The sequence below is a fragment of the Mesocricetus auratus genome, unplaced genomic scaffold (genome assembly GCF_017639785.1).
Source record: "Mesocricetus auratus isolate SY011 unplaced genomic scaffold, BCM_Maur_2.0 Super-Scaffold_100014, whole genome shotgun sequence".
NCBI lineage: Eukaryota > Metazoa > Chordata > Mammalia > Rodentia > Cricetidae > Mesocricetus > Mesocricetus auratus.
Window position 1 is genome coordinate 11,319,581 of NW_024429197.1, and position 24,197 is coordinate 11,343,777.

At 39.1% G+C, this 24,197-nt stretch overlaps 1 protein-coding gene across 22 annotated transcripts in view; it reads left to right on the forward strand.

Moving 5' to 3' along the window:
* Epb41 (erythrocyte membrane protein band 4.1) overlaps window positions 1-24,197 on the forward strand; it is a 151,937-nt gene that overhangs the window by 49,248 nt on the left and 78,492 nt on the right. For 21 of the 22 annotated variants that reach the window (XM_040756464.1, XM_040756472.1, XM_040756468.1 and 18 more), the window contains one exon: window positions 21,157-21,634. In XM_040756464.1, coding sequence (XP_040612398.1) covers window positions 21,164-21,634 — 471 coding nt within the window. In that variant the 5' untranslated portion in view covers window positions 21,157-21,163. Of the gene's footprint in view, window positions 1-21,156; window positions 21,635-24,197 lie in introns of those variants that run through there. The other variant, XM_040756470.1, reaches the window with a different exon arrangement.

A 24,197-nucleotide genomic window follows, 5' to 3' on the forward strand; every position in this document is an offset into this window, starting at 1 on the left:
TTAGATAATGGGTATTCACCTGCATATATTGGAGTTAGTATTCAGGCTACAGGCAGTATTGGAGCACATGGCTTTTTGAACCCTTTGTTATAAACTGAAAAACCTCTAAGAGTCAGTAATCTTTACTTGCAACGAAGTAGATTGGTTATTAGTGTTACTTGTGGTACCTTGCCAGTAGACTTGCACAAGAAGGTGGCATGAATGAAGGTAGTTTTATTCACATTTCTCTAGTGAAGGCGAAGTCTTGTCTTTCCATCTGAATTCTTTCTGTAAATTACATGCTTGGCAAGTAAGTTGTTGGCTGTTTTTCCTTTATAGTGTAATGGTTCTTTTTTCTAATTGTCTACTGGTTACTAAATGGATATAGATGAGTACTTTACTAATGGCAAGGTGTGGGGAAGCTTGATGATGCTGGATGAGAGAAGAGACGGGAGTAACGGACTGTGAGAAAGGATCTGGAGCATGTCTATGTATATGCACACTCAGGTACACACGTGTATTTTGTATGGTTTTTGTTTTTGGCAGTATTTGGGATTGAACTCAGCATTCCACTTATGAACTAAAACCATAGCCTTGCTGCTTGTTTACCTGTGGAGGTCAGAGGACAACTTGGTGGAAGTCAGTTCTCTTCTTCCAATGTGTGGGATCCAGGGTTCCAGGGATTAAGCGATCTCACCAGCCCTGGAAGCACTATTAATTGCCTATTAATAGTGACTTTGCAAAAAATAAAAATAAAATACATAGTAAACTGTTATGAGTCAAACACTAATTTTTGAACTAATTGGAGGAAATTTTTCCTTGACAAATGTGGTTTACTTACTAAGGTTTGTTTTGGGACTGAATTTGCAATTTTACTCAGTCTCAAATGAGTTGTTTCCCTTCTTGCAATTAGATGCATGTGCAGTAAGAGAAAGGGATGAATCAATCCAGTCAGTGTTATGATCCAGTTGCAGCTGCTATGTAAGTGCCCTCCATTAAGTTATTAAAATCCTTTGAAGGCTTGCTTGTACAAAATATTCCTAATTTGTTAGGAACACACATGGTTGTGTGTGCATACATGTCATTGTTCAGTAGACTGCTCTTTATTAGAAAAGTATAGATCCCTGTGGGGTACTAATTACAGCTTTGGCTAGGAAACTGCAGAAAGGCGAATAACAAAGGCAAGGGAAAATAGAAAGAGGAGAAAGGGAAAGCTGCTGTTTTACACCTCCAGCATAAGCGAGACATGCTGTGAGTAAACACAGCTGTATGGAAAAATAGTTTTTAAGAATAAGGAACTGCCAGTTCATTCAGCTGATTTGAACTGCACATCCCTAAGAGATGAGTGTTCCCTGTCATAGTTGGTTCTCTCCTAGAAAGTTACTTGACAAATTATTGTTTTAAATTATCAGTATTTCTTTTAAGAAAATTGTTACTGTATTTGTATGGTGTTAAACTGCTTGTATGTCTGTGCACCACGTGTATGCAGTGCCCATCAAAGTCAGAAGAGAGTGCCACACTCTCTGGGACAGAGTTACACACAGTGTGGGTCCTCTGCAAGAGCTGCAGGTGCACTTAACGTCTGAGCCATCTCTCTTGTCTTTTGAGTGTAAATTTTCTTTTTACTCCGGATTTTTGTCTGCATGTATGTCTGTGAAGGTGCCAGATCCTCTGGAACTGGAGTTACAGACAGTTGTGGGCTGCCATGTGGTTGCTGGGAATTGAACCCAGGTCCTTTGGAAGAACAATCAGTGCTCTTAACTGCTTTTAAAATATACTAGATTTGAGTAAAACCTATTGCATTTAGACAGTGGGGTACTGTACAACTGAAAAAATAGTACTGGAAAAATGAGGTGAGTATGAGAAGATGTTCATTTGTCTTAAGTAAATAGTGACTTAATTGGAGTGATTCATTCTGACAGGAAGGATTATAGGTTTCTTGGAAAAGATGTCATCCTGGTTAAGCCTTGAAGGTATTAGCTATCTGTGAGGGAGAGGCAGAGATGGGGAATCCCAAGCAGAAACAGGGGCATGCAAGCTCTTTTAGGAAACTAGTAGTTCCAGCTGGGGCTGGTAGCAGGCAAGACTAAACTAATGAAGTGAGGGCATATCTCAGCAGTAGGAAAAGAACTGGAATCGTAGCTGTAGCTACTACAAGATCTTTTCGTTTGTTTTGTTTTTTGAGGCAGGGTTTCTCTGTGTAGCTTTGGAGCCTGTCCTGGAACTTGCTCTGTAGACCAGGCTGGCCTTGAACTCACAGAGATCTGGCTGCCTCTGCCGCCCAAGTGCTAGGATTAAAGGCATATGCCATATTTTGATCTTTTAATATAAATTGGATAACTGAGTGAATAAAAGAGTAACACAAAGGTCTGGAAAGATGGTTCAGTGCATAAGTGATTCTCAGCACCCCAACACATTCATCATGCATGTTAATAAAAATTAAAATCTTATTTATTTATTTAGAAACAGGATCTCTCTACATAGTCCTGGCTGTCCTAGAATTCCCTGTGTATACCAGGCTGGCCTCAAACTCAAAGAAATCTTCTTGCCCCTGCCTTCTGGATAATGGGATTAAAGGTGTTTGCCACCATGTTTGGCCAAAATCTTAGAGTAAATAATTGTTTTAAACATAGGATTACAAAAACCTTTCCCCACTGCTGGGGATGGTGTACATACTAAGAAAGTACTCTACCATTGAGTGGGCCATTTTTAGCTGAAATAGCAATTGTGGATACGTATGAGGTACAATGGGGGCATACTGTGATAGGTACTTGTATACAATGTGTAATGACTAAAGATAATTATACTTCTTTCTCCTTTTACGTTGTTTATATACTGGGAACATGTTATTCATGATAGTGCACACCTGTAATCCAGCAGGCAGAAGCCAGAGGATTAGAAATTCAGGGGCAACCTGTGCTACAGAGTAAGCTTCAAGGAAGGGGAATGCTGGTTTAAGTTGGGAGCTTTGACTTCTATTTCTTAATAAGAAGCATAAAGAGCTACAGATTGAGATTCAGGCATAGGCTATAATGTGAGACCCTAACAACCCTCCCCCCACACATATAAAAACTTGTAAGAATTAGGCATAAAATAGAGGTAATTAATCTGAGTGAGGCCAAAATTAGTGATTATGTAATTCTTACAACACTTGCACTCTTGAGACAAATGACCTTAAATGGATAAGGTATTGTGCATGTTTGAAGTACTCTCCATTTTGGAGAGTCCATAAAGAAGCTACACTTGAGTTAATAAGACCATGTGTTGAGAAGTGGAGCTGGAGAGATGGCTCAGTGGTTAAGAGCACTGGCTACTCTTCCCGAGAACCTGAATTCCATTCCCAGCATCCACATGACAGTTAAAAACTGTCAGTAACTCCAGTTCCAGAGGATCTGATACCCTTTTCTGGCACAGACATACTTGCTGGCAGAACATGCACACACATAAAGAAAAGTAAAAATATTCTTTTTTTTTAAGTGTTAGCCAGGCAGTGGTTTAAACATCCTCTTCTGACCCCTGAGGGCACTTGACACATACATGGTACACACACATACATCAGGCAAAACATTTATACAGGGTTTCTCCGTGAAACAGTCCTGGAGGTACTAGAACTCACCCTGTAGACCAGGCTAGTCTCAAATTTACAGAGATCCACCTGCCTCTGCCTCCTGACTGCTGGGATTAAAGGTGTATGCTACCACTGCCTGGCTAAAATTTTTCTTTTTGTGAAAGTATCAGAATCATGTTAACTTCTGTGTTCCTGAGAGGCAGACAGATTTCTGTCAGTTCGAGGCCAGTCTGGTCTACACAGTGAGTTCCAGGACAGCCAGAGCTACACACAGAGAAAGCCTGTCTTGGAGAGAACAAAAAGGAGGAATTAAGAGATAGACATGTTGAATGGAGGAGGAAACACTGACATCTGTACATTTATAAATCCAGCATGCATTTATAGCTTTTTGGCAAAGATGATTTTAGTATACATATTTTTCTTTTCTTTTTTTGGAGGGGGAAGAGGCAAAGTCTTACTATGTAGCCCTAGCTGGCCTAGTACTCACTATGTCGATCAGGCTGGCCTTAGACTCACAGGGGTCCACCTGCCTCTGTCTCCAGAGTGCTGAAATTAAAGGTGTCTGCCACTATACCCAACATATTTATTTTTTGTTAGCTAGTAAGATGGTTTTGTTCTTTTAAAATGTTTATTTCATTTTGTGTTTGTGTATGTGCATGCATGTCCATGTGGTGCCTGCAGAAGCAGAACAGGCTGTGAGGTTTGCTGGAGCTGGGATTACAGGTGGTTGTTAGCCACCCACCCACCCCTCTCTCTCTCTCTCTCTCTCTCTCTCTCTCTCTCTCTCTCTCTCTCTCTCTCTCTCTCTCTCTCTGTGTGTGTGTGTGTGTGTGTGTGTGTGTGTGTAAGCAGTGCATGAGCAGTAAGCACTGTTAACTGCTGAGCCACCTCCCAGCAGCCCTGGTTTTGCTCTTCTTCCTAAGTGGATTTCTCTAGTTATTATTTAGGGTGGTCTTCCTCTCCTTTCTCCTCCTACTCTTCTTTTTTCTCCTCACTTCCTCTTCTTTTTCATCATCCTCTTCCTTGTCTCTCCCCAACCCCCAGAATTGAGCTATAGCTGGGAATTTGACTCAGCATGCGTAAGCCCTGGGTTTGAAGAAGCTCTAGCATCACAAAACAAAACAAAAATAAACAAAATCCCAGGAGCCAAAATGAATGCTTGCCTCCTTTCTTAAAAAGAAAGAAAGAAAGAGAAGTCCATTATAATGGTGTGTGCCTTTGATCCCAGCACTCAGGAAGCAAAGTCAGGTGGATCTTTGTTGAGTATAGGGCATCCAGGAATACATTGTGAGACCCTGTCTTAACAACAACAACAAACCAACAAAAACCCCAACCTAAAACAATAAAACAAAACAACAACAAAAACCTGGAGCTATAGCCCAGTTTGCAGAGTGCTAACCTAGCATGCACCAAGCATTGGGTTCAATTCCCAGAACTAAACTGGGCATGATGGCTCACACATGTAACCACAGTCCCAAGAAGTAGAGGCAGGAGAAATAGAAGTTGAATGTCATCTTTGTCTGCATAGTAAGTTCAAGGTCAGCCTGGGAAATATAAGGCCCTGTCTCAAGGTTAAGAAGTAAGTAAATAAAACTGAGGTGTAACTACATATGGCAAATTATATACTAGTTGTGCATTGTTCTTTTATTCCAAATTATTCATTCTCCGAGTAAGAAATCCGGCACTCTTTAGCAGTCATTCCCCAAGCTCCCTTTCTGAGTCCCTAGCAACCACTAGTCTACTTTTTGATTACTATGGATTTGCCTTTTCTGGACCTCTCCTATAAATGGAATTACAGCTTCACTTATAATGTATTCAAGGTCTTAGTCAGGGTTCTGTAAAGGAAAAACTTGTAGAATGAATCAACATATATATATTATTATTATTAGATTTATTAGAATGTCATGTCTTACAGGTAGTGGTACAGCTAGTCCAACAATGGCTATCTACCAACAAAAGGTCCAAAAATGCAATAGTTGTTCAGTCCACAAGGCTGGGGGTGTCTCAGCTGATCTTAAATTATGCCAGAATCCTGAAGAAGTAGGTTCTAATGCCAGTTAAGGAGTGAACTTGCTAGCAATAGTGAGAGCAAGCAGAGAAGAGGGAGCAAGCTTCCTTCTTCCGTGTCCTTTATACAGGCTGCCAGCAGAAGGTATGACCAGATTAAAGGTGGATCTTCCAGCCTCAAAGATCTGGATTAGAAGTGGGTCTTCCCTCTTCAAATGATTTTGTTAAGAAAAAAAGTTCCTCACAGGAATGCTGAGTCATTTGGGTTTCAGTTAGTTTTAGATGTAGTCACATTAACAACCAACAATAGTTATCACTCATATTGTGTATATATGCCACATTTTGTTTATCCATTTATCAATTGATGGACACTTGAGTTGCCTTGACTTTTGAATATTTTGAATCATGCTGTTATAAAATATGTGGAGGAGAAATACCAATGCATTATTATTAATAATATAACATATTTTTTAGATTTATTTATCTCCTTCCCCATGTGCGCATGCATGCAGGTGTCCACTGACTCCAGAAGAGGGCGTCTGATCACCAGGAACTAGAATTGCAGGCAGTTTTGAGCTGTCCAATGTGGGCTCTGGGATCTGAACTCAGGTCCTCTACAAGAGCAACAAGTAACCCCAATAATGTGAAAACATTTTGAAATGGAGGCTTTTGTGGGACATAAATAATCAAAGATGATTGCTAGATTCTATTTTTGTACTCTCATCAAAAAAAAAAAAAAAAAAACAGAGCCAGGCATGGTGGATCATGCCTTTAATCCCAATATTCAGGAGACAGAAGCAAGCAGATTGTATGAGTTCAAGGTCACCCAGAGATACAGGAGACATTGTATCAAAACAAAACAAAATCTTCTGCTACTTTACTTTTTATCTGGAATTAATCTTTAAATTTTGGTATCTAATCTGTCCAAGCTGTATTACAAATCTGAATGCCAAAGCAGCATATTCTAAAGAGAAAGTCTATGCCAGTCAGTGGTGGCACATGCCTTTAATTCCAGCACTTGGGAGGTAGAGGCAGGCAGATCTCTGTGAGTGCAAGACCAGCCTGGTCTACTAGAGCTAGTTCCAGGATAGGCTCCAAAGCTACATAGAGAAACCTTGTCTCGAAAAACCAAAAAAAAAAAAAAAAAAAAAAAGAGAGAGAGAGAGAGAAAGTATATTTTTGCTATTAGTCTTAAGATGTGTTAAATATAGAAAGTAGAGAAACAAATATACTTTAATGAGACAGGATGAATTTGCTAGCTAAAACATACATTTGTCATTTGTTAATATAGTCTGTAAAACTTAGTCTACTTCTCCTGTTTAAACGATAGCTCATTTAGTCACGACAACAATCCTCCAAAGTACAATACCGGTTTCCAAATTTCAAGACAGAAGTGTAGAGAAGTTTAATGTACCCAAGTTCCCAGTTTAGGAGAAACTGACTGAACTTGGTTCTGTCAACCAAAGGCAGAATGGATTTGTTTCAGCTTTATTTATTCAGAGCTTCATTTATTCATTATTTATTCAGAACTTTCTGGCTAGTGTGTCAGAGAGGGCAATATCAGAGCAGACCTGCTCATGTCACTGTGGCCAGGAAACTGTGTTGTGGAGGAGAGGAGGGAGTGAGAGAATTTATGTGGTAGCTGGCTTTTCCCCTTCTCTCTTTTCTTCCATCTGGACCCCTGTTTATGGGATGGTGCCATCTACATTCAGAGTATCGCTTCCTCCCTTTGGTTATCCCTGTCTGGGCTCCTCTTCACAGACCCACCCAGAGGTATGCTCTACCAATCTCCCAGGTGCCTCTCAATCCAACCAAGATGACAATCAAAATTAACCAGTACCTTTTTTTTAAAAATCTTTTTTCTTCTGGCCCACTGACCTTAGTTCAACCTCTAGGGAGCTTTCATGGATTCTATTGAGAACATTCAGTCTCTGCTTCAGTTTCCTTCCATTTCCTATACCCACTGGGGGGCGGGGATCTCAATGTTGAGTTTGCTGTGTTATTTCCGTATTTCAATCTTTTCATGACCCACTATTTTACAGAATGTGAAATATAAATTCTTGACCATTCCAAAAGACAGCCTTCCATAGTGTATTCCCACTTAGCCTTGAGCACGATTTGCTCTCCATTTTCAACCATCCTGTATTTTATAGACTTTGCTTCCCATTCGGGTGGGACAGCTCTTTCTAGGTGTTTGCCCATGCCATGCCCTGCGTTCCATACCCAGCCCACCTCATTGTTTAATATTTAACTCAGTTGTGTATATACATGGGTTTGTGCATGTGAGTGGTGTGCCCACAGAGGCAGCAGAGGATTGTCAGATCTGGAGCTGGAGGAGTTACAGGTGGTTGTGACCCACCTCCTATGGGTGCTGGTAACTGAACTTGGGTCCCCTGCAAGAACAGAACATAGTTTAACCACTAAGCCATCTCTCCAAGCCTCTCAAAAAATTTTTTTAGACATAGTCTGTCTACATAGCCCTGACTGTCCTGAAACTCACTATGTAGAAAGACTGTCCTTGAACGCACAGAGAGGCACCTGTCAAATCTGCCTTCCAAATGTTGTGAATAAAACTCTTTTTAAAATATGATTGGCTCAGATATTCTCTTACTTTCTGAACATATTATTACATAATCAATTGTTCTAGCCTCACTTTTAAAATAGACTGTAGTCTTTCAGGGTGGAAGCTGGGATCTTATTGTTTAGCAATCTTGGCTCTCAGCAGGATGACTTAGATATTCAGATATTTTCAACAAATGTTGTTTGAATTAGTGTATGAGTTTGTTTGAATTAGTGAATGCATTTAAAGTATTTCTTGTAATTATAATAGAAAAGAAAGAAAAGCAAAATATTCAGGTTTTTACTTATGAGGAAAAAACTTTTATTGATACTGTTATTCTCATTGGCCACTCATAGGAATATTACTTTATGCCTGGCTGTGGTAGCACGTGCCTTTAATCCCAGCACCCGGGAGGCAAGTCTCAAGAGCTCAAGGCCAGCCTGGTCTATAGAGTGAGTTCCAGAATAGCCAGGGCTACACAGAGAAGCCATTATTTAAAAGATTTTAGCATGCCTTGAGAGATCAGAGGTTAAGAGCACGAGCTGCTCTTCCAGAGGTCCCGAGTTCAATTCCTAGCAATCACACTGTGGCTCACACCCATCTGTAATGAGATTTGATGCCCTCTTCTGGCATGCAGGCATGCATGCAGGCAGAACACATAATAAATGATTTTTTTTAAAAAAAGATTTTTGCAAAAAACAAAAACTACTTGAGTAATCTAATCGGCATTTTATAATTACTTTAAAAGAAAAATTTTGAAATTTATTTTCTGCTGAGATTTAGTTTAGGGTACTATTACTTTAGAGAGTAATATGTTACTCTGGGAACTGTAAAATAGAAAGAAGGCAAGTTGGTTAGGTGTGGAATGAGTTACCAGGTTTTCTGGATATCTAGTGTGGTTCATGACCTTGACAGAATTGAAATACAACCTCATGTTTTCAGAGCGCATATAAATGAGGAGTGGCCTGGAGGTCAGGTGGAATGGCTAGGCTGCCTCTCTGTGGACTCAGGTTCCAGGCAGGTGACCCAGAATCACACCCCTGGGGAGCTGAGTGTCATGTTGCTGCCATTGGAAGGGGTGCTCCTCCCTCTGCTCTGACAACCGTTTTTGTTACTGGAGGGCAAGCTGCATGGCAAGATGATTGGCATGAACTTAAGTGTCAAATATTATGCTTCTGTGTGGGATGGTGTATTAATGTCGTTCTGCTGCCACACAATAAATTTAACAAATTATATTGTTATTAAATGTTAAAAAGCATTTTATAACTTTAGTATATAAATGTTGGGTTTCTTTTAAATTTTGCCTTGCTGGTTTTGGCTCTATCTTTTGCTCTCAAGATGGTTTTGAATTATGACTCAGTCCTACTAACTACACATTTAGTAAGAGCTCGTAGTATAATAGTGAATCTGAGATAAAAATTTTGCAATTTCTGAACTTTGAAATACAGTTTTTCTAAGGAAGCTGTATTTTTACTCAAGGTTAATTATACTGTCTTGAACTGTCTTTGGTTGATGATTCCTCTGTGTGTTGCTAGGTTTGAAAGGGAACAGGTAATTTTGTCTCTGACCCATGTTAACATTCTGTTTTTTTTTTCCTCCAGATGTAGTATGAATTTGACCTTCCTTTCTTCTCCCTCACTCCATCCTGTCCTGTTTTCCTTCTCCATTTTGCCATTTTTAGCAGGCTGTTTGTCTCTTTGGTGTTTTATTTTGAGACAGGGTCTCTCTACAGAGCCCTTGCAATCTTGGAACTCACTATGTAGACTAGGTTATTTTTTTCCTTTTAAAAATACTTACATTTGCCTTGCAGTGGTGATGCACCTGGGAGGCAAAGGCAGATGGATCTATGAGTTCAAGGCCAGCCTGGTATACAGAGTAAGCTCCAGGACAGCCAGAGCTACACAGAGACACCCTGTCTTGAAAAACTTATATAGTGTTTTGCCTGTATTTATATATGTGTTTATGTATGCATGTGTGTATGTATATATGTATGCATGTATGTGTACCATGTGCAGAGGCCAGAAGAAGACATTGGATCCCCTGGAACTTAGTTACAGAGGGCTGTGAGCGCCATGTGGTGCTGGGAAGGAATCTGCAAATGCAGCAAGTGCTTTTAACCACAGGGCCACCTCACCATTTCCTCTTCTCTTTTTTTTATAAGCTTCTTTTCTTGTGAATATATGCATGCTTGTGTGTGTTCAGGTACACATGGATGTGTGTGGAGACCAGAGGCTGACACTGTTTTCTTCACTTTTTTGTATTGAGATGAGGTGTCTCATGTGAGCCCAGATCTCACTGATTTGCCCAGTATAGCAAGCTAATGTTTTCTGGGAAGTCTGTGTCTCCACTTATTTCTCAGAACTCAGCTTGTAATAATAGAGTCCCTTTCCCCTTTTGTGAGTTTTTGAGACAAAGTCTCACTCTATAGCTTTGGTTTGCTTTTCACTCATGGTAATCCTCCTGCCTCAGCTTCATAAATGCCAGTATTATAAGCATGAGCTCTTAGGATCAACAAATGACTTTTAGAGAAAGAAAGTAATTATCAAATTTTACTTGGTAATTTTCCTGGATGACTTTAGCAAATAGCAAGTTACTTGAAGTTTTCCACCGTTACTGTATCATGTTTCCTCCTGTGTTGTATCCAGTGGTAGTCTGCAGTATATTTATATTGAACAGTGTAAGAGATAGCTGCTACATCTTACGATGTCACAGCTGCTTCTGAAACAAGCTGTGGTCTGCGCAAGTCTCTGCTTTACCTTACACTGTTACCACATCCCATTTCAGCATCAGCAAGTATTCTGGTGTAAGTGAACTTTACCAACGTAAAGTTCCGGGACTTTCTAGAGTTTAGAAATTTTAAAATATTTTTCGAATCAAGTTTGTCAGAATCAAGTTTACAATAGTGTTTACAATTTTTGTGTTTTCTTTTGGCTTTTCGAAACAGGGTTTCTCTGTGTAGCCCTGGATATCCTGGAATTTGTTTTGTAGACCAGGCTGGCCCCAAACTCAGAGATCTGCCTGCCTCTGCCTCCTGAGTGCTGGGATTAAAAGGACACCAGTGTGTTTTTATTTTCTTTTGAGATGACATAAGAGAGTAAAAGAAGTTCCATAGTTTCTGCTAAAATCTCTTTGTAGCTAGAAATTAGGCTGTTTGTATTTATCTTTATTTTTTAAATGCTGTTATGTTATTAAGAATTTTACACCAGTTGATCCCAGCACTCGGGAGGCAGAGGCAGGTGAATCAATGTGAGTTCAAAGCCAGCCTGATGTACAGAGCGAGTTCCAGGACAGCCAGGGAACACAAAGAAATCCAGGTTTCAAAAAACTAAAACCAAACCCAAAACAAAGCAAAACAAAAAGCTGGGTCAGCCTGGTCTACATAGTGAGTTCCTGGCCAGCTAAAGCTACTTAAAGAGACCTTGTCTCCAAAGCTAGCCAACCACCCAACACACCAATAAACAGACAAAGACCTTTCTGGGTGTTTCTCTCTCTGTGTTAGATTTTTCAGGCTAAATTATTGCTGTGCTTTGTTCATGTTTTGTTGAAGAATTTATATGGGTGCAACATCTTCTAGAAATAACAGCATTAAAGACTAATGTCGAGACTGGAGAGATAGCTCAGCGGTTAAGAGCACTGATTGCTCTCTCAGAGGACCCATGTTCAATTCCCAGCACCCACATGGCAGCTCACAACCATCTGTAACTCATTTCAGAGGGTCTGACACCCTCACACAGACATACATGCCACATTAAAAAAATTGTTTCTATGTGCTCATTTGTTCCTGTCAGCCAGACATAAACTGAGAATCACCTGGGAGGAAGGAGCTTCACCTTATTGGAGTGCAAGGACTCAGCCTACTGTGGGTGGTGTTATTACTGGACAGCTAGCCCAGGTATATATGAGAAAGCTAGCTGGAGCAAGCCAGTCTGCAGCATCAACTGTCCACTTCAGTTCTGCTTGAAGCTTCTGCCTTAAGCTCCTGTGTTGGCTTCCCTTCATGATGGATTGTAACTTCTAAGATATATAAGCCCTTTACACCCGTAAGTTTCTTTTGGTCATGGTGTTTATCAGAACAGAGACACAAACTAGAATATTCTGGAAAGGAAGAGATTGGCCATTATATTGATGTGGTTTTTCCAAAGGTCACTTACCTGCTAGCCTCACCTAGTCATCTTATAATGGAAACCTCAGAGTGAACTTATGAGGTATTTGAAGAACTAAAATCAATTTCATAAAAATCCATGCACTGGAGTTATTCCAGTGATGTGACTCAATCTTTCTGTTCTTAGGGTTTTCTCTTAATTTGGACACAATTTTAACATGGCTGGCCATTTGACTTCTCAGTTAATGGAGGATTAGTGTATTAGAACAGGAGATGTTGCAAGCTGCTTGTTGACAGGTCTCCTTGAGAGCAGAGTGTGCGCTGACAGCTAGTGAACAAACAGAACTATCAAAGGGGGACTTCAGGACTGGAAGAGAGCCAGCCACTCCTTGGACTTTGTTCTGCCAATAGGACATCAGTTCTGCATGGTAATCGAAGCTCATAATGATGACTAAACCAATAAAGTTTAATTATGTTCTGTAGATTTAAAAAAATCTAAAAAGAAGCACACAATTAATTTTATAAGAATTTCCACAGAGAACAGCTAAAATAGCATATTTTGAGACTTAAAAAATGTAAGTCATTCTGTGGAAAATGACTTTGGGCTTTTGTGTTTTGTCTCACTTCTTCCTGAGTTGACAGGCTGCAGATATTCTTTTTGGAAAGCAAGAATATTGATATATCTAGAATGTATCTGACTTTTTAAAGTTCAAGCTTGAGTTCTATAGAGAAATAGGACATTTTGTTGTTGTTGTTCTTAAAAGGAAATGAATAAGAATCTGTTTATTTAAAAAGTATTTTGGAATGAGTTGATCCAACAATATTAGTCACCATAGAAATGACATAAATTAAAGTCAAGTTGTTGAAAGCAGCCTGTTCATGCTGAGTATCACCTGGTTTGTGCAGTATGGCAGATAAGTCTTAAAGAGTCAGAAGGAGGATTACCTTTTTTATTTTGGAAATCACATTGATGTGTCTCTTATTTTTCCAGAAGTGCTGTCAGTGCACTTAAATTGAATTATAAAAGGAAGGCACTTTCCTGTGGTTTGGGGAGAATTGATTTTACTAGGAGAGAAGCTATTTTCTAACATATTCTTAAAACTTCAATGTCTGAACTATTTTTTTTTTCCCTATTAGATAGACTGTCGCAGGATTGCATTATTTGAGAGAGAAGGAAAAGGGCCTTTATCCTTTGTTTTTTTTTTTCTTAATTCTCCTAATATAATTGATAACCCTGGCTTTACACTGTAAACTTTTAAAATAACCAATTAGTATTACCACTCTAATGGCTCCTTTTTTCCTTTCCTACCTTTCTTTCTGTAAAATGTTGGCCTTGAAAGAAAGCCTTGAGTTCAGTTAATGTAAAGTCCCACTTGGCAGAAATCTTTCCATGACACATGGATCTTCATCTTCTGACTGAATGTTTTGGTGATAGTCTAGTCTCCATGTCAGCTAATTTTATAATCCAACCATCTCCAAAAACTGGAATAATCTCCCCCAATACTAAACATTTTTCCTTATTACTCTAAACAATATAATATAGCAACTGTTAGCATTCACATAGGAGATTTAAAACATGTAGGAGGGCTGGTGAGATGTTTTAGTGTGTAAAAGCTCTTGCCTTGCAAACCTAATAACCCAGGTTCCATCTGCAGAGCCTACAGTGGAGGGAGAAAACCCAGTTTCTCAAAGTTGTACTCTGACCTTTACCCACAGGCATTTTGAGGCACATGGCCCCACCACACACTAAATGTGTAGGAATCATGTAAATACTGTGCTGTTTTAAATGAGAACATGAGCATCTGTGGATTTTGGTTATCCTTAAGAGTATCCTAGATCCCACTCCCTGTAGCTAACAAAGGATGGTTATAATAAGCTGAGTTCCCAAGTAGACTGTTTAATTACTAAATGTCTTTGGTTAGGATTTTTTTGTTTTTATATAAATGAAAACTATCTTTATAATTTCCAGGGATAGTGAATTCTTCATGGAAGAATTACCTGTGTCAGCTTTAAATTCTGTCATTTTGTCTTTTCTTTGGTAAATGCGTCATTTTTGAGTCACAATGTAATTGCTGTGAACTGAGAGATTCTTTCCAGTCTCACTAGTGTAGCCTTCTAGTTACCACGTGTCTGTAACATTGTACATTCTTAAAATACATAATGAATTGTCAAATGAATTCTCTGGCTCTACAGCATTAGAAATGTAGCTAAAGATCTCTTGTCTTAGAATTGTATTTCTCTTGTGACCTGTTCAGTCAAGACTTAGATATTTTTCTCATGAGCTGTTATCATATTGGACATTGATGAGGTGGGCAAAAGCTGGATACTTTAAGGGCCTGTAGATTGAGCTAGAAGAGTTGATTTGAGAAACATGATGGTAGTGGAGATGAACCACCAATTCTCTGTGTCCCAAGTGACTATACAAGTAACACACGGGTCTGGGAAGGACAGGAAGACTATGGATGACACTTAGGTTTATGGTTTGATTAATGACTTACTGAGCTAGGAAAAACAGAGAATTGAGTGCCTTAGTGTTTTCAGATAGTTGTGAGATCTCTCTTTCTTCTAGTTTGGTTCCATTGCTGTGTACCTTTTCTTTGTTCTGGTGATGGTTTGAGACAGGCTCTTTCACCATGTAGCCCAGGCTGAACTTGAACTCATAGGTCCTCCTGTCTTAGTCTCCCAAGTGCTGGGATTACAAACCTGTGCCACTGTGCTCAGCATGCTGTGTCTTAAGTCATTATAAGAGTGGGTCAAGGAAGATAATATTACAGAGTGCATTTGGGATCAGACCTGCAAGTGCTTGTGCTAAGGACAGGCATTGAACTGCGAAGGAAGCTAGGGAGACTAGGTCAGCGGTAATTCTTAAGACTGATTTCAATTCGAACATTCTCTACCCAGTATTAGTTTCGCTTCCCTAGGGTTCCCATTGTGGGGATTCACTGATAACCTGAGTTTACCCTGCCGTTTGTGTAGTTCCTCTAAGTCTCCACTTTTTGTTCGCTTCCTGTTTGGAGACTTTCAGAAACTCTCCTGTTTTCAGGACAAACTATTTAGCACAATCAAGTCTTTCTAAACTGTCATCTCCTTATCTCTCTATTCCTTATTCAAATATATCTCATAGAAAGAGAAATTTGTATACATGTGTGGGGCTTCAAACAGGAGGCACTAGAAATGATGCTGGCTAGCCGGATAAACCATCTCAGCAATCAACACTCCTTTAACAGAGTATAGCTCTGGAACGGAAACTTCTGAGCAGTCAGGTTTTTACAGTTACTAGCCTGAGAATTTACAAAAGAATTACCACTCTATGGTTTGTTAAATTTTTATTAAGGTACAGGTTGAAGCATTTTTTTTAAGGTCTGAAGAGGCTGTTTATCTGGGAAATGAGCATGTCTACAGGATGGTTATAAGATAACATGGTAAACATTAGGAATAATGTGTGGCATCAAGTAGATAATAAATTCTAGCTGCTGCTATTATTTCAGTTGAAATCTAATTTTAAATGATAGTTCTCTTCTAACTGTACTTCTGCTTGCCTATTGTGATCTTATTCCAGTCAGTCTGGTTCGTAAGGACTTTTCTTGGTCACTCTAGTTGTAAGTGCTTACTTTAATGTGTTCTCTGTTACTTTATAGTCCTGATTTCATTCAACTCCTTGTCAGATTAAATGATAGGTTTTACCTTTTAGTTTTAGTTATTTATTTCTTAACTACTTTAGAATTGTGTATTTGAGACCTAAATCCAAACCTTACACCTGTTTAGATACTCTGTAAGCTAATTTGAAGAGTAAAATAGATAATTACATCATTAAACTTTATCCTTAAATGTGGATGGCAAGGACAGCTTTTATAAATGCTACCAAATTATACTGTTCTCACAAAGTCTTCCACATAAAAAGCATTAATGGAACATCAACTGTATTAATTTAAGGAAGATTAAAAAAAAGTAGAAGAAGAAAGACTTCATTTGGCCTTCTCAATCAGCTTAGTATGGGGCCTTTAGTGATCAGATTTGCCTGAAGATAACAGATGCACACTGTTAGGACAAAAGTATCTTTGATTCCAGATGCCATATAATTCTCAGGGTTCAGAGGATTAAGATTGAGTCTGAATGGGGGCTCATCACTTTGTCTTCAATGTTGTACTGATTCCCCCGCTCCTTTACAACAATCAAAAGACCTCTCTGTGACATGAAGTAAATAGATACTTTCCTTTGGGCTTTGTATCCAGGATGAGAATAGCACCATTCAGCAGTGAGCATCCATCTGTAGAGGGTGTCCTGGTTCTGCTGCTGACTTTGTATCTTCCTCTCACTATCCAGCCTGCCGTCTGTAACCCGAAGAACTTGATCATGTTCATCACTGATTTGCCAGGACAAGTTTGAGCTTCTGAAAAATAATTATTTATTAAGCTGAATTGGTGACATGGATTGTTAGTCCCAGTACACAGGAGATAGAGGCAGGAGGATCAGGAGTTAAGGTCAACTTTGGCTACACACACAGTTTGAGGTTGGCCTGGGCTATATGAGACTTTGTCTCAAAAAGCCAAAAACAATTATTTGTTTACTTATTTATTTTTTGTTTGTCTGTTTGTTTTTAGAGATAATTTCTCTGTGTAGCCTGTGTGTTCTAGTACCCATTCTGTAGATCAGGCTGACCTCAAATTCTGTCTGACCTGCCTCTGTCTCCTAAGTGCTGGGATTAAAGATGTGTGCTACTACATCCCACTCTTTAAAATATATGTGTGTGTGTGTCTAATTTTGTGGCAAAGTATATTGATTCTTTATTGATTGTTGTTATTCTGTAATTCTTTGCGTGTCCTAATGGTAAAGAGATCTTATAAAAGGAGATATCTAGAATGCTGAGTCTGGGCAAGTGTCATATTTATATGGGAAATGTGGCATTGCCACACTTCTGTGGTTAAAAAATTCCAAGGTCTGATTTTGAGTTCTAAAGAATGTTAATGGTTCCACTTGCATGCTTAATAACATGGGTCTTTGTTTGCTTCTTGTATTAGTTTAACAAGCATTTGTTGAGTAAAGCTTTCCCACTGTTCATACTCCACTTTCTGGAAGTGGCTCTTTGCTGTTTTTGTTCATTAGGCATTTTGAAGTACCTTCCTGAAGTGACTTTCTGGGGTTTGTGTTTTGCTACTTAAAGTGTTTTCAATGTGCCAGTAGCATGAGCAACAAACTTGATAGGAAGACAGACTCTCAGGTCGTCTGAACTCAAATCTGTATTTTAACAAGATGTCTAGTTAATTCTGGCAGGTTGAAGTTTAACAAGCAGATAGCACATGGATTGTTACCGTCTGTGCACGTGTAACAACTAGAATACTTATTCAGTACTTTCTGATAGAAGACATCTTTTCCTATGCAGGTAGTTATAGGGGTACCCTTAGATGATGCTTCTGTATTTAAAACTAGAAGAAAAATCCCCAAAATGCAAGAATAAATATTCTGTCAACTAAAACTGCAAGTTCAGGACTATTAGAGGCTAAGTTATTTTCATGCCTGATAAGACTTTCATAACAGATTTGCAATGTTTTGAAGGTCTTTATGAGAGAAGCTGGTGTAAAGTCTTCTGTGTCAGAAAATTTTAGTACAGAGATGATTTCTGTTCCCTTTTGGTCAGGCTGTGTTTACAACCCATGGACAATAGCGTGTCTTCCTCAAGTTTCCTTGCTTAGTTTTGCAAAGAGACAATTATGGTGCTCTTGTTACTCTTGCACAGAGACAAAGGTTCAGCATCCGGTTTTCTTTTCTGTGTTGTTTAATTAAAGAAAGGTCATTTGGGGGCTGGAGAGATGGCTCAGAGGTTAGGAGCACTGATGCTCTTCCAGAGATCCCGAGTTCAATTCCCAGCAACCACATGGTGGCTTGTAATCATCTATAATGAGATTTGGTGCTCTCTTCTGGTGTGCAGCATGCATGTAGGCAAAACACTGTATACATAATAAATAAATCTTAAAAAAAGAAAGATCATTTGGGATATATGTGTTTTCTGTTGTGGATATGAAGATGATGACAATTTTATTTCTCTTAAAGTGCAGGTGTGCCTAAGAGCAAAAAATGAAACCTGAATGTTGATTGGTAGATGCTTTGTGCAGTATTTCCAAAGACTATGTTTCATATTCTACTGCTTAGAGTCATTTCAGTGACTTAGGAAATGAGATTAGATGTACTTCTTTAAATATTGTTACTTTAAAAATACTGTTAATGTTTAAAAGCAGATAAAAGTAAGGGACCTTTTTATTACAATGCCTTCATTTATTTCAGTGCCATTTGTAATGGCTTGCAACCTCCTAGAAGTATTGGCTTTGGCAAGTTACTCTTGCCCATCTAAGTATTAACCAGTCCTGACCCAACTTAGCATCCAGGATCCTATGAGAGCATGTTCTGGGTATTTCTTGGATTTTAATGCCCTCAGTTATAAGATCAGATGATTCCTGTCTTTGTTTTTTTTTATTTTTTTGGGTGGGGTGAGGTTATTGAAAGGTTTGAAATAATGTATATAAGACCCATAACATGGGCCCTGACACAGAAAACAGTGCCCATGCAAGTATTAACTGCTTCCCTTTTCCTTGCTCTGTTCCATGCATGTGCAGTTATTCTAAGATTTCTGTTGCACTCTTCTTTCATTGTATCAAAGTTGAATTGAGGGAGTAAACTTCTCTATGATAGAGACCTTGCTTGTTTTGTTTTGTTTACTGTGGCATCATTGGCACTTAGCCTTGGACCTGTACTAAATATTTGATGAGGATTTGATGGATGAATAAATATGCTTGAATAAATTTAGAGACTGTCTTTGAAGTTTATAGATATCAGTTGTACTCAAGTGAAATAAAATTTTATTTGACCAGTGAGATGGCTCAGTGGATAAAGGCACCTGTTGCCAAGTCTGACCGGAGCTTAGTCCTTAGAAGCTATGGGATGAAGGAGAGAACTGATTCCCACAAGATGCCCTCTGGCATTTACAATAAAACAAAAAATAAGCCAGGCAGTGGTGGCACACACTTTAATCCGAGCACTTGGAAGTCAGAGGCAGGCAGATCTCTGAGTTTGAGGCCAGCCTGGTTTACATAGTGAGTTCTAGGACAGCCAGAGCTACACAGTGAGACTCTTGTCTCAGAAACAAAAAATAATAAAAAATAAAAATAAAAACAAAACAAAAACCAACAAAACAAAACAAAAAACCCAAGCTTGTATTAAGGGGCTGAAGAGATGGGTCTGTCAGAAAAGTGCCCGCTGCCCTACAAGTAGGAGGATCAGAGTTCAGATCCTCAGCACCCACATAAAAAACTGAGCTCAGTGTCACATGTCTATAATCCTTAGGACTGAGGAGGCAAAGCTAGTTAGATCCCTGGAACTCATTGAACAGCCAATTTAACCAAAGCAGTGAACTCTAGGTCCAGTAAGAGACCCTGTCTCAAAAACATAAAGTGGAGGGTGATTGATGGAGACACCTGAAGTTGACCTCTGGCCTCCCCCATACATGTTTACACACTCTCACATACATACACCACGTATACAAACACTTAACCTCTAGTATATGTAGATACTGTTCTAGGCATTGGGTATGCAGTGGTAAGAAAGACTCAGGTCTATATAGTTGGTTCAGTGGTTAAGAATTCTTGCTTCACTTACAGAGTTCCCGAGTTAGATATCCAGCACCCACACTAGAGGGGGTTACAACTACCTGTAACTCCAGCTCCAGGAGACCTGACACCCTCCCTGGCCTCCTCAGGCACTTGCACACACATGCATATTGATACATGCATAGATTTAAAAAGAAAATGACTCTGTTAAAAAAAAAAAAGACTCAGCCTGGTCTACAAAGCAAGTTCCAGGACAGCCTCCAAAGGCTACGGAAAAACCCTATCTCAAAAACAAAACAGCATGAAATCTTGTATTTTAGATGGAGAGAGGGGTATGGAAGAAGGGCAGTAAATAAGCTAAATCTACAAGATCATAATTGTTGTAGGGCTGAGAGGCTATCATTGGTGGCTGTTACTTTAGTTGAGTGCCTGAGAGGCCTCTCTCAGAGGCTTGACATCTGAACTGGAATAGCAGTGATAATGCTCTCTGATTCTTACAATGAGGCTTGAGTAGGAATGCTGGAGCTTTGACTTCAAAAGGCTAGAAACCAAGTTTTAAATATGTGAAGTTTGTAACCTGCGTTCTCCCCTAAAGTACATCAACATTGGCTTTCTAAAATTTCCCCTATGGCATTTTTCTTATTTTTCACCCCCAGTAGAATGGTTTCACTTCCTACTTTCAAACATGCTGAGCATTCAAAGTCATATTTCTCAGAAGAAAAATTGTTTTGAGGAGCTTAAAATCGAATGCCTCTGAAAGCAGATATAATTTAGTATCACATCATGAAACCTAAGGACATCTTTTGTGTGGTTATTTTGACTGTATGCTTGTCCTTGCTGTTGTCAACTCTGATAGCAAATGATCAGAATTCTGTGTTTGTTCTTCCTAATGGAGAAGTCTTCATACTAAGAAATATGAGCAAGAAAAACAAAAGAGATTTGCAGAACTTTCTAATTTAACCATCTCTAGGGTTTGGGATTTCTGCAAATCTTGCATTTTTGATTGACACCGTGAAAGGACAGTACCCAGATAAGGCCTTGGTTTAGGAAGTATAAAAGGTGTATTTGCTATGTACACTTCTGAGCCTTGAATTTAGTTATGGTGTATTTCATTATATGGCCTCAGTGGATACTATTTTAAGATAGTTTTTCATGAATTCAGGCATTAATAATTTATCCAGGATGTATAGGCAAAATATTTTTGTGCTTTAATTTAAGGTCTTCTGTTTAATGGATGGAATTCTATTGGTTATTAAATCCAAACCTTTTGAGGTTTAGGGACTTGGCCTGCAGAAATGTGTTTTGCCTATAATAGTTCCCCCTTTCCTCTTCCTTTTAAAAGGAACATCATGACAACAGAGAAGAGTTTAGTGGTTGAAGCTGAGAATTCTCAGCACCAACAACAGAAGGAAGAAGGTGAGGGAGCCACAAACTCAGGCCAACAAGAAACTCAGCTAGAAGAGGCTTCCCAACTGGCAGCTGAGGGCAGTAATCAGTGTGAGCAGAAGCTGAAAGCATCCAATGGGGACACTCCGACACATGAAGACTTGACCAAGAACAAGGAACGGACGTCAGAAAGCAGAGGCCTGTCACGACTGCTCTCCTCATTCCTCAAAAGGCCCAAGTCCCAGGTTTCTGAAGAAGAAGGCAGAGAAGCAGAGTCAGATAAAGAAAAAGGTGAAGGAGGTCAAAAGGAGATAGAGTTTGGAACGAGCCTTGATGAAGACATCATTTTAAAGGCTCCTATTGCAGCTCCTGAACCTGAACTCAAAACAGACCCATCTTTGGATCTTCATTCATTAAGCAGCATAGAAACACAGGTAAGGCATTCGACTGTGGGTGGGAGTGTAGTGAAGATACCTTATATGCTGTACTTTTCATAGAAGAATACTTGGTATTATTTCTTATGAGCCAGTTAACAAAGAATTTCTGCCCTAAAGAAATTAATATAATCAGTTTCAACTGGCTTTAAAAAATATATTCTATAAATCAAATAAAAGAAAACTATCAAATGAGTTTATTTAGACCATATCCCATCTTGCTGTAATAATGGGACAAATTTGAGTTTTAATGGGAGAGCCGGAAAGAAGTGAGGTGGTTTCAAGTTCCTTTTGGTGGAATTAGGGATGGAATAGTTATCAGCCAGTGTGGCCCTTTTGTGAAAATTTCCATTAATCCATGTGATGGATTCAGGCCATCCCAGGGTATGTGATAGATCTGAGCCATGCTTGTCTTGTTTGGGCTATATGCTCTAGGGAGCACATTACTGAAATGTTAATTCCATCCCTTGTTTATTTTTCTGTGTGTATGTACACGTGCATGCTCATGTGTGTATCACAGTGTGCATATGAAGACCAGAAGACAGTTTTGGGAAGTCAGTCTCTTTTTTTCCACAGTGTGGCCTTCAGGAATCAAAGTCAGGTAGCCAGGCCTGGCAGCAAGTGCTACTACTTGATAAGCCATCTCATTGACCCCTCTGTAGTATTTATTCATGCAGGGCTTTAACTTTGTATCAGTGTAATTAAATATCAGTTATTCTTTTGTCCAAAATATGTAAAAGCACTAATAGTATAACTCAAAATTGTTTTCTAGAAATCTTACTTGTTTTCAGACTTACTGCTTACAAAGTAAGAGTTATTTTTCAAAATAGCTTTTGAGCATTATCTGGATTGTTAAAGTTTAAGTCCTGTGTGTGCTTCTATGAAAGGTCTAAAGTTTGGAGTATATAGTTTCATTAGGCTTTTCTAAAACTATTATATGTATTTCTAGAAATGTTACTTGTATATTCAGAGTGTCAAAGGCTGACTTTAGGATGAAATCATAGTAGGTACTTGCTGTTAGTGAAACAATATTAAAAATAAGACCCAGGGTTGGATAGATGACTTAGTGGGTAAAAAGGTTTGCTGCACAAGCCAGGTGACTTAATTCAAATTCCTAAAACCCTCATAAAAAGCTGAATGTGGTAGCACAAATCTATAATCTCCACATTCCTATGAAAAGATGAGGAGTGGAGACAGGAGACTCACCTGAAAGCTCGTGGGTCAGTTAGTTAGCTTAGGCTGAATAGTGCAGTGGCAGAAGCCAGAGACCCAACAAGATAGAAGTTAAGAACTAACTCCTTAAGTGTACACTCACATGTACATAACATATACATGACTCATACACTTACACAAACAAAAAAACCAAGATTCACTAAATAGTAGTTATCTCTGGGTTTCTATTGCTGGGAAGAGACACCTTAACTACAGCAACTCTTATAAACGAAAATATTTAATTATGATGACTTATAGTTCAGAGGTTCAGTTCATTTTCATCATGGTGGGACATGGTGGCATGCAGGCAGACATGGTGCTAGAGAGGTTGCTTAGTGTTCTACATCTTGACTTGCAGTCAACAGGAAGTGGTCTAAGACACTGAAAGGTATCTTGAGCATATATGAGACCTCAAAGCCCACCTCCATAGTTACACACTTCCTTCAACAAGGCCACACCCATTTCAACAAAGCTTCTCCTAATAGTGCTGCTCCCTTTGGGGGCTATTTTCTTTCAAGCCACCACAGTAGTTATGAATGAGATTTATGGGATCAAGGTAGGGACTGCAAATCACAGAAGAGTGACAGGCCCTCATGTTTGCATGACAAACTTTACTGACTGATACATTTCCCTAGTATCACTACTAGGCTTTGTTTGTTTGTTTGAGAGAAGGTCTTGTAGCCTTGCCTAACTTGGAACTTGTTATGTAGATCAAACTGACCTCTAACTTACAGAGATCCACCTGCTTCTGCCTCTGAGTGCTGGGATTAACGGCTTACACACATACGCAGCACTCATCTATTAGTTTTAAATATTTTTTACTTGTAAAAAATAATTGCTGAAAACCTACTGTGTAAGCCAGGTTCTAGGATAGGAGGACCTTGATAAGTTAAAAACTTTAAATGATGAGCCAGCAAGAGGGCTCAGGCAATAAAAACGCTTGTTGCTGCCAAGCCTGGTGAGTGGAAGGAACAACATTCAGGGAGTTATTATATGAAATAATAGTCAGTGGGACAGGACAACAGTCAGGGTGTTATTATATGAAATAGTCAGTGGGACAGAACAAATAGCTCCTGAAGCCTACTCTGAGACTGCTTGACATGATTGTGAAGGCAGCATGTAAGCCTGTCAGCCACCCAGTTTTGTTTTTGTTGTTGTTGTTGTTATTTTTTTAGTTAAATGTCAACCATGTATTTTTTTGGAAGAAAAGAATTCATAGAATTTAGTTAAAACTCTCAATAGATTTATTGTGTTTAAAGAAAGAAAATAATCCAGTGTGGCCCCTAATCCCAGCACTTAGCAGACAAAGGAAAACTACAGGTTTGAAGCTAGTTAACTGTCTTAAAAAAAT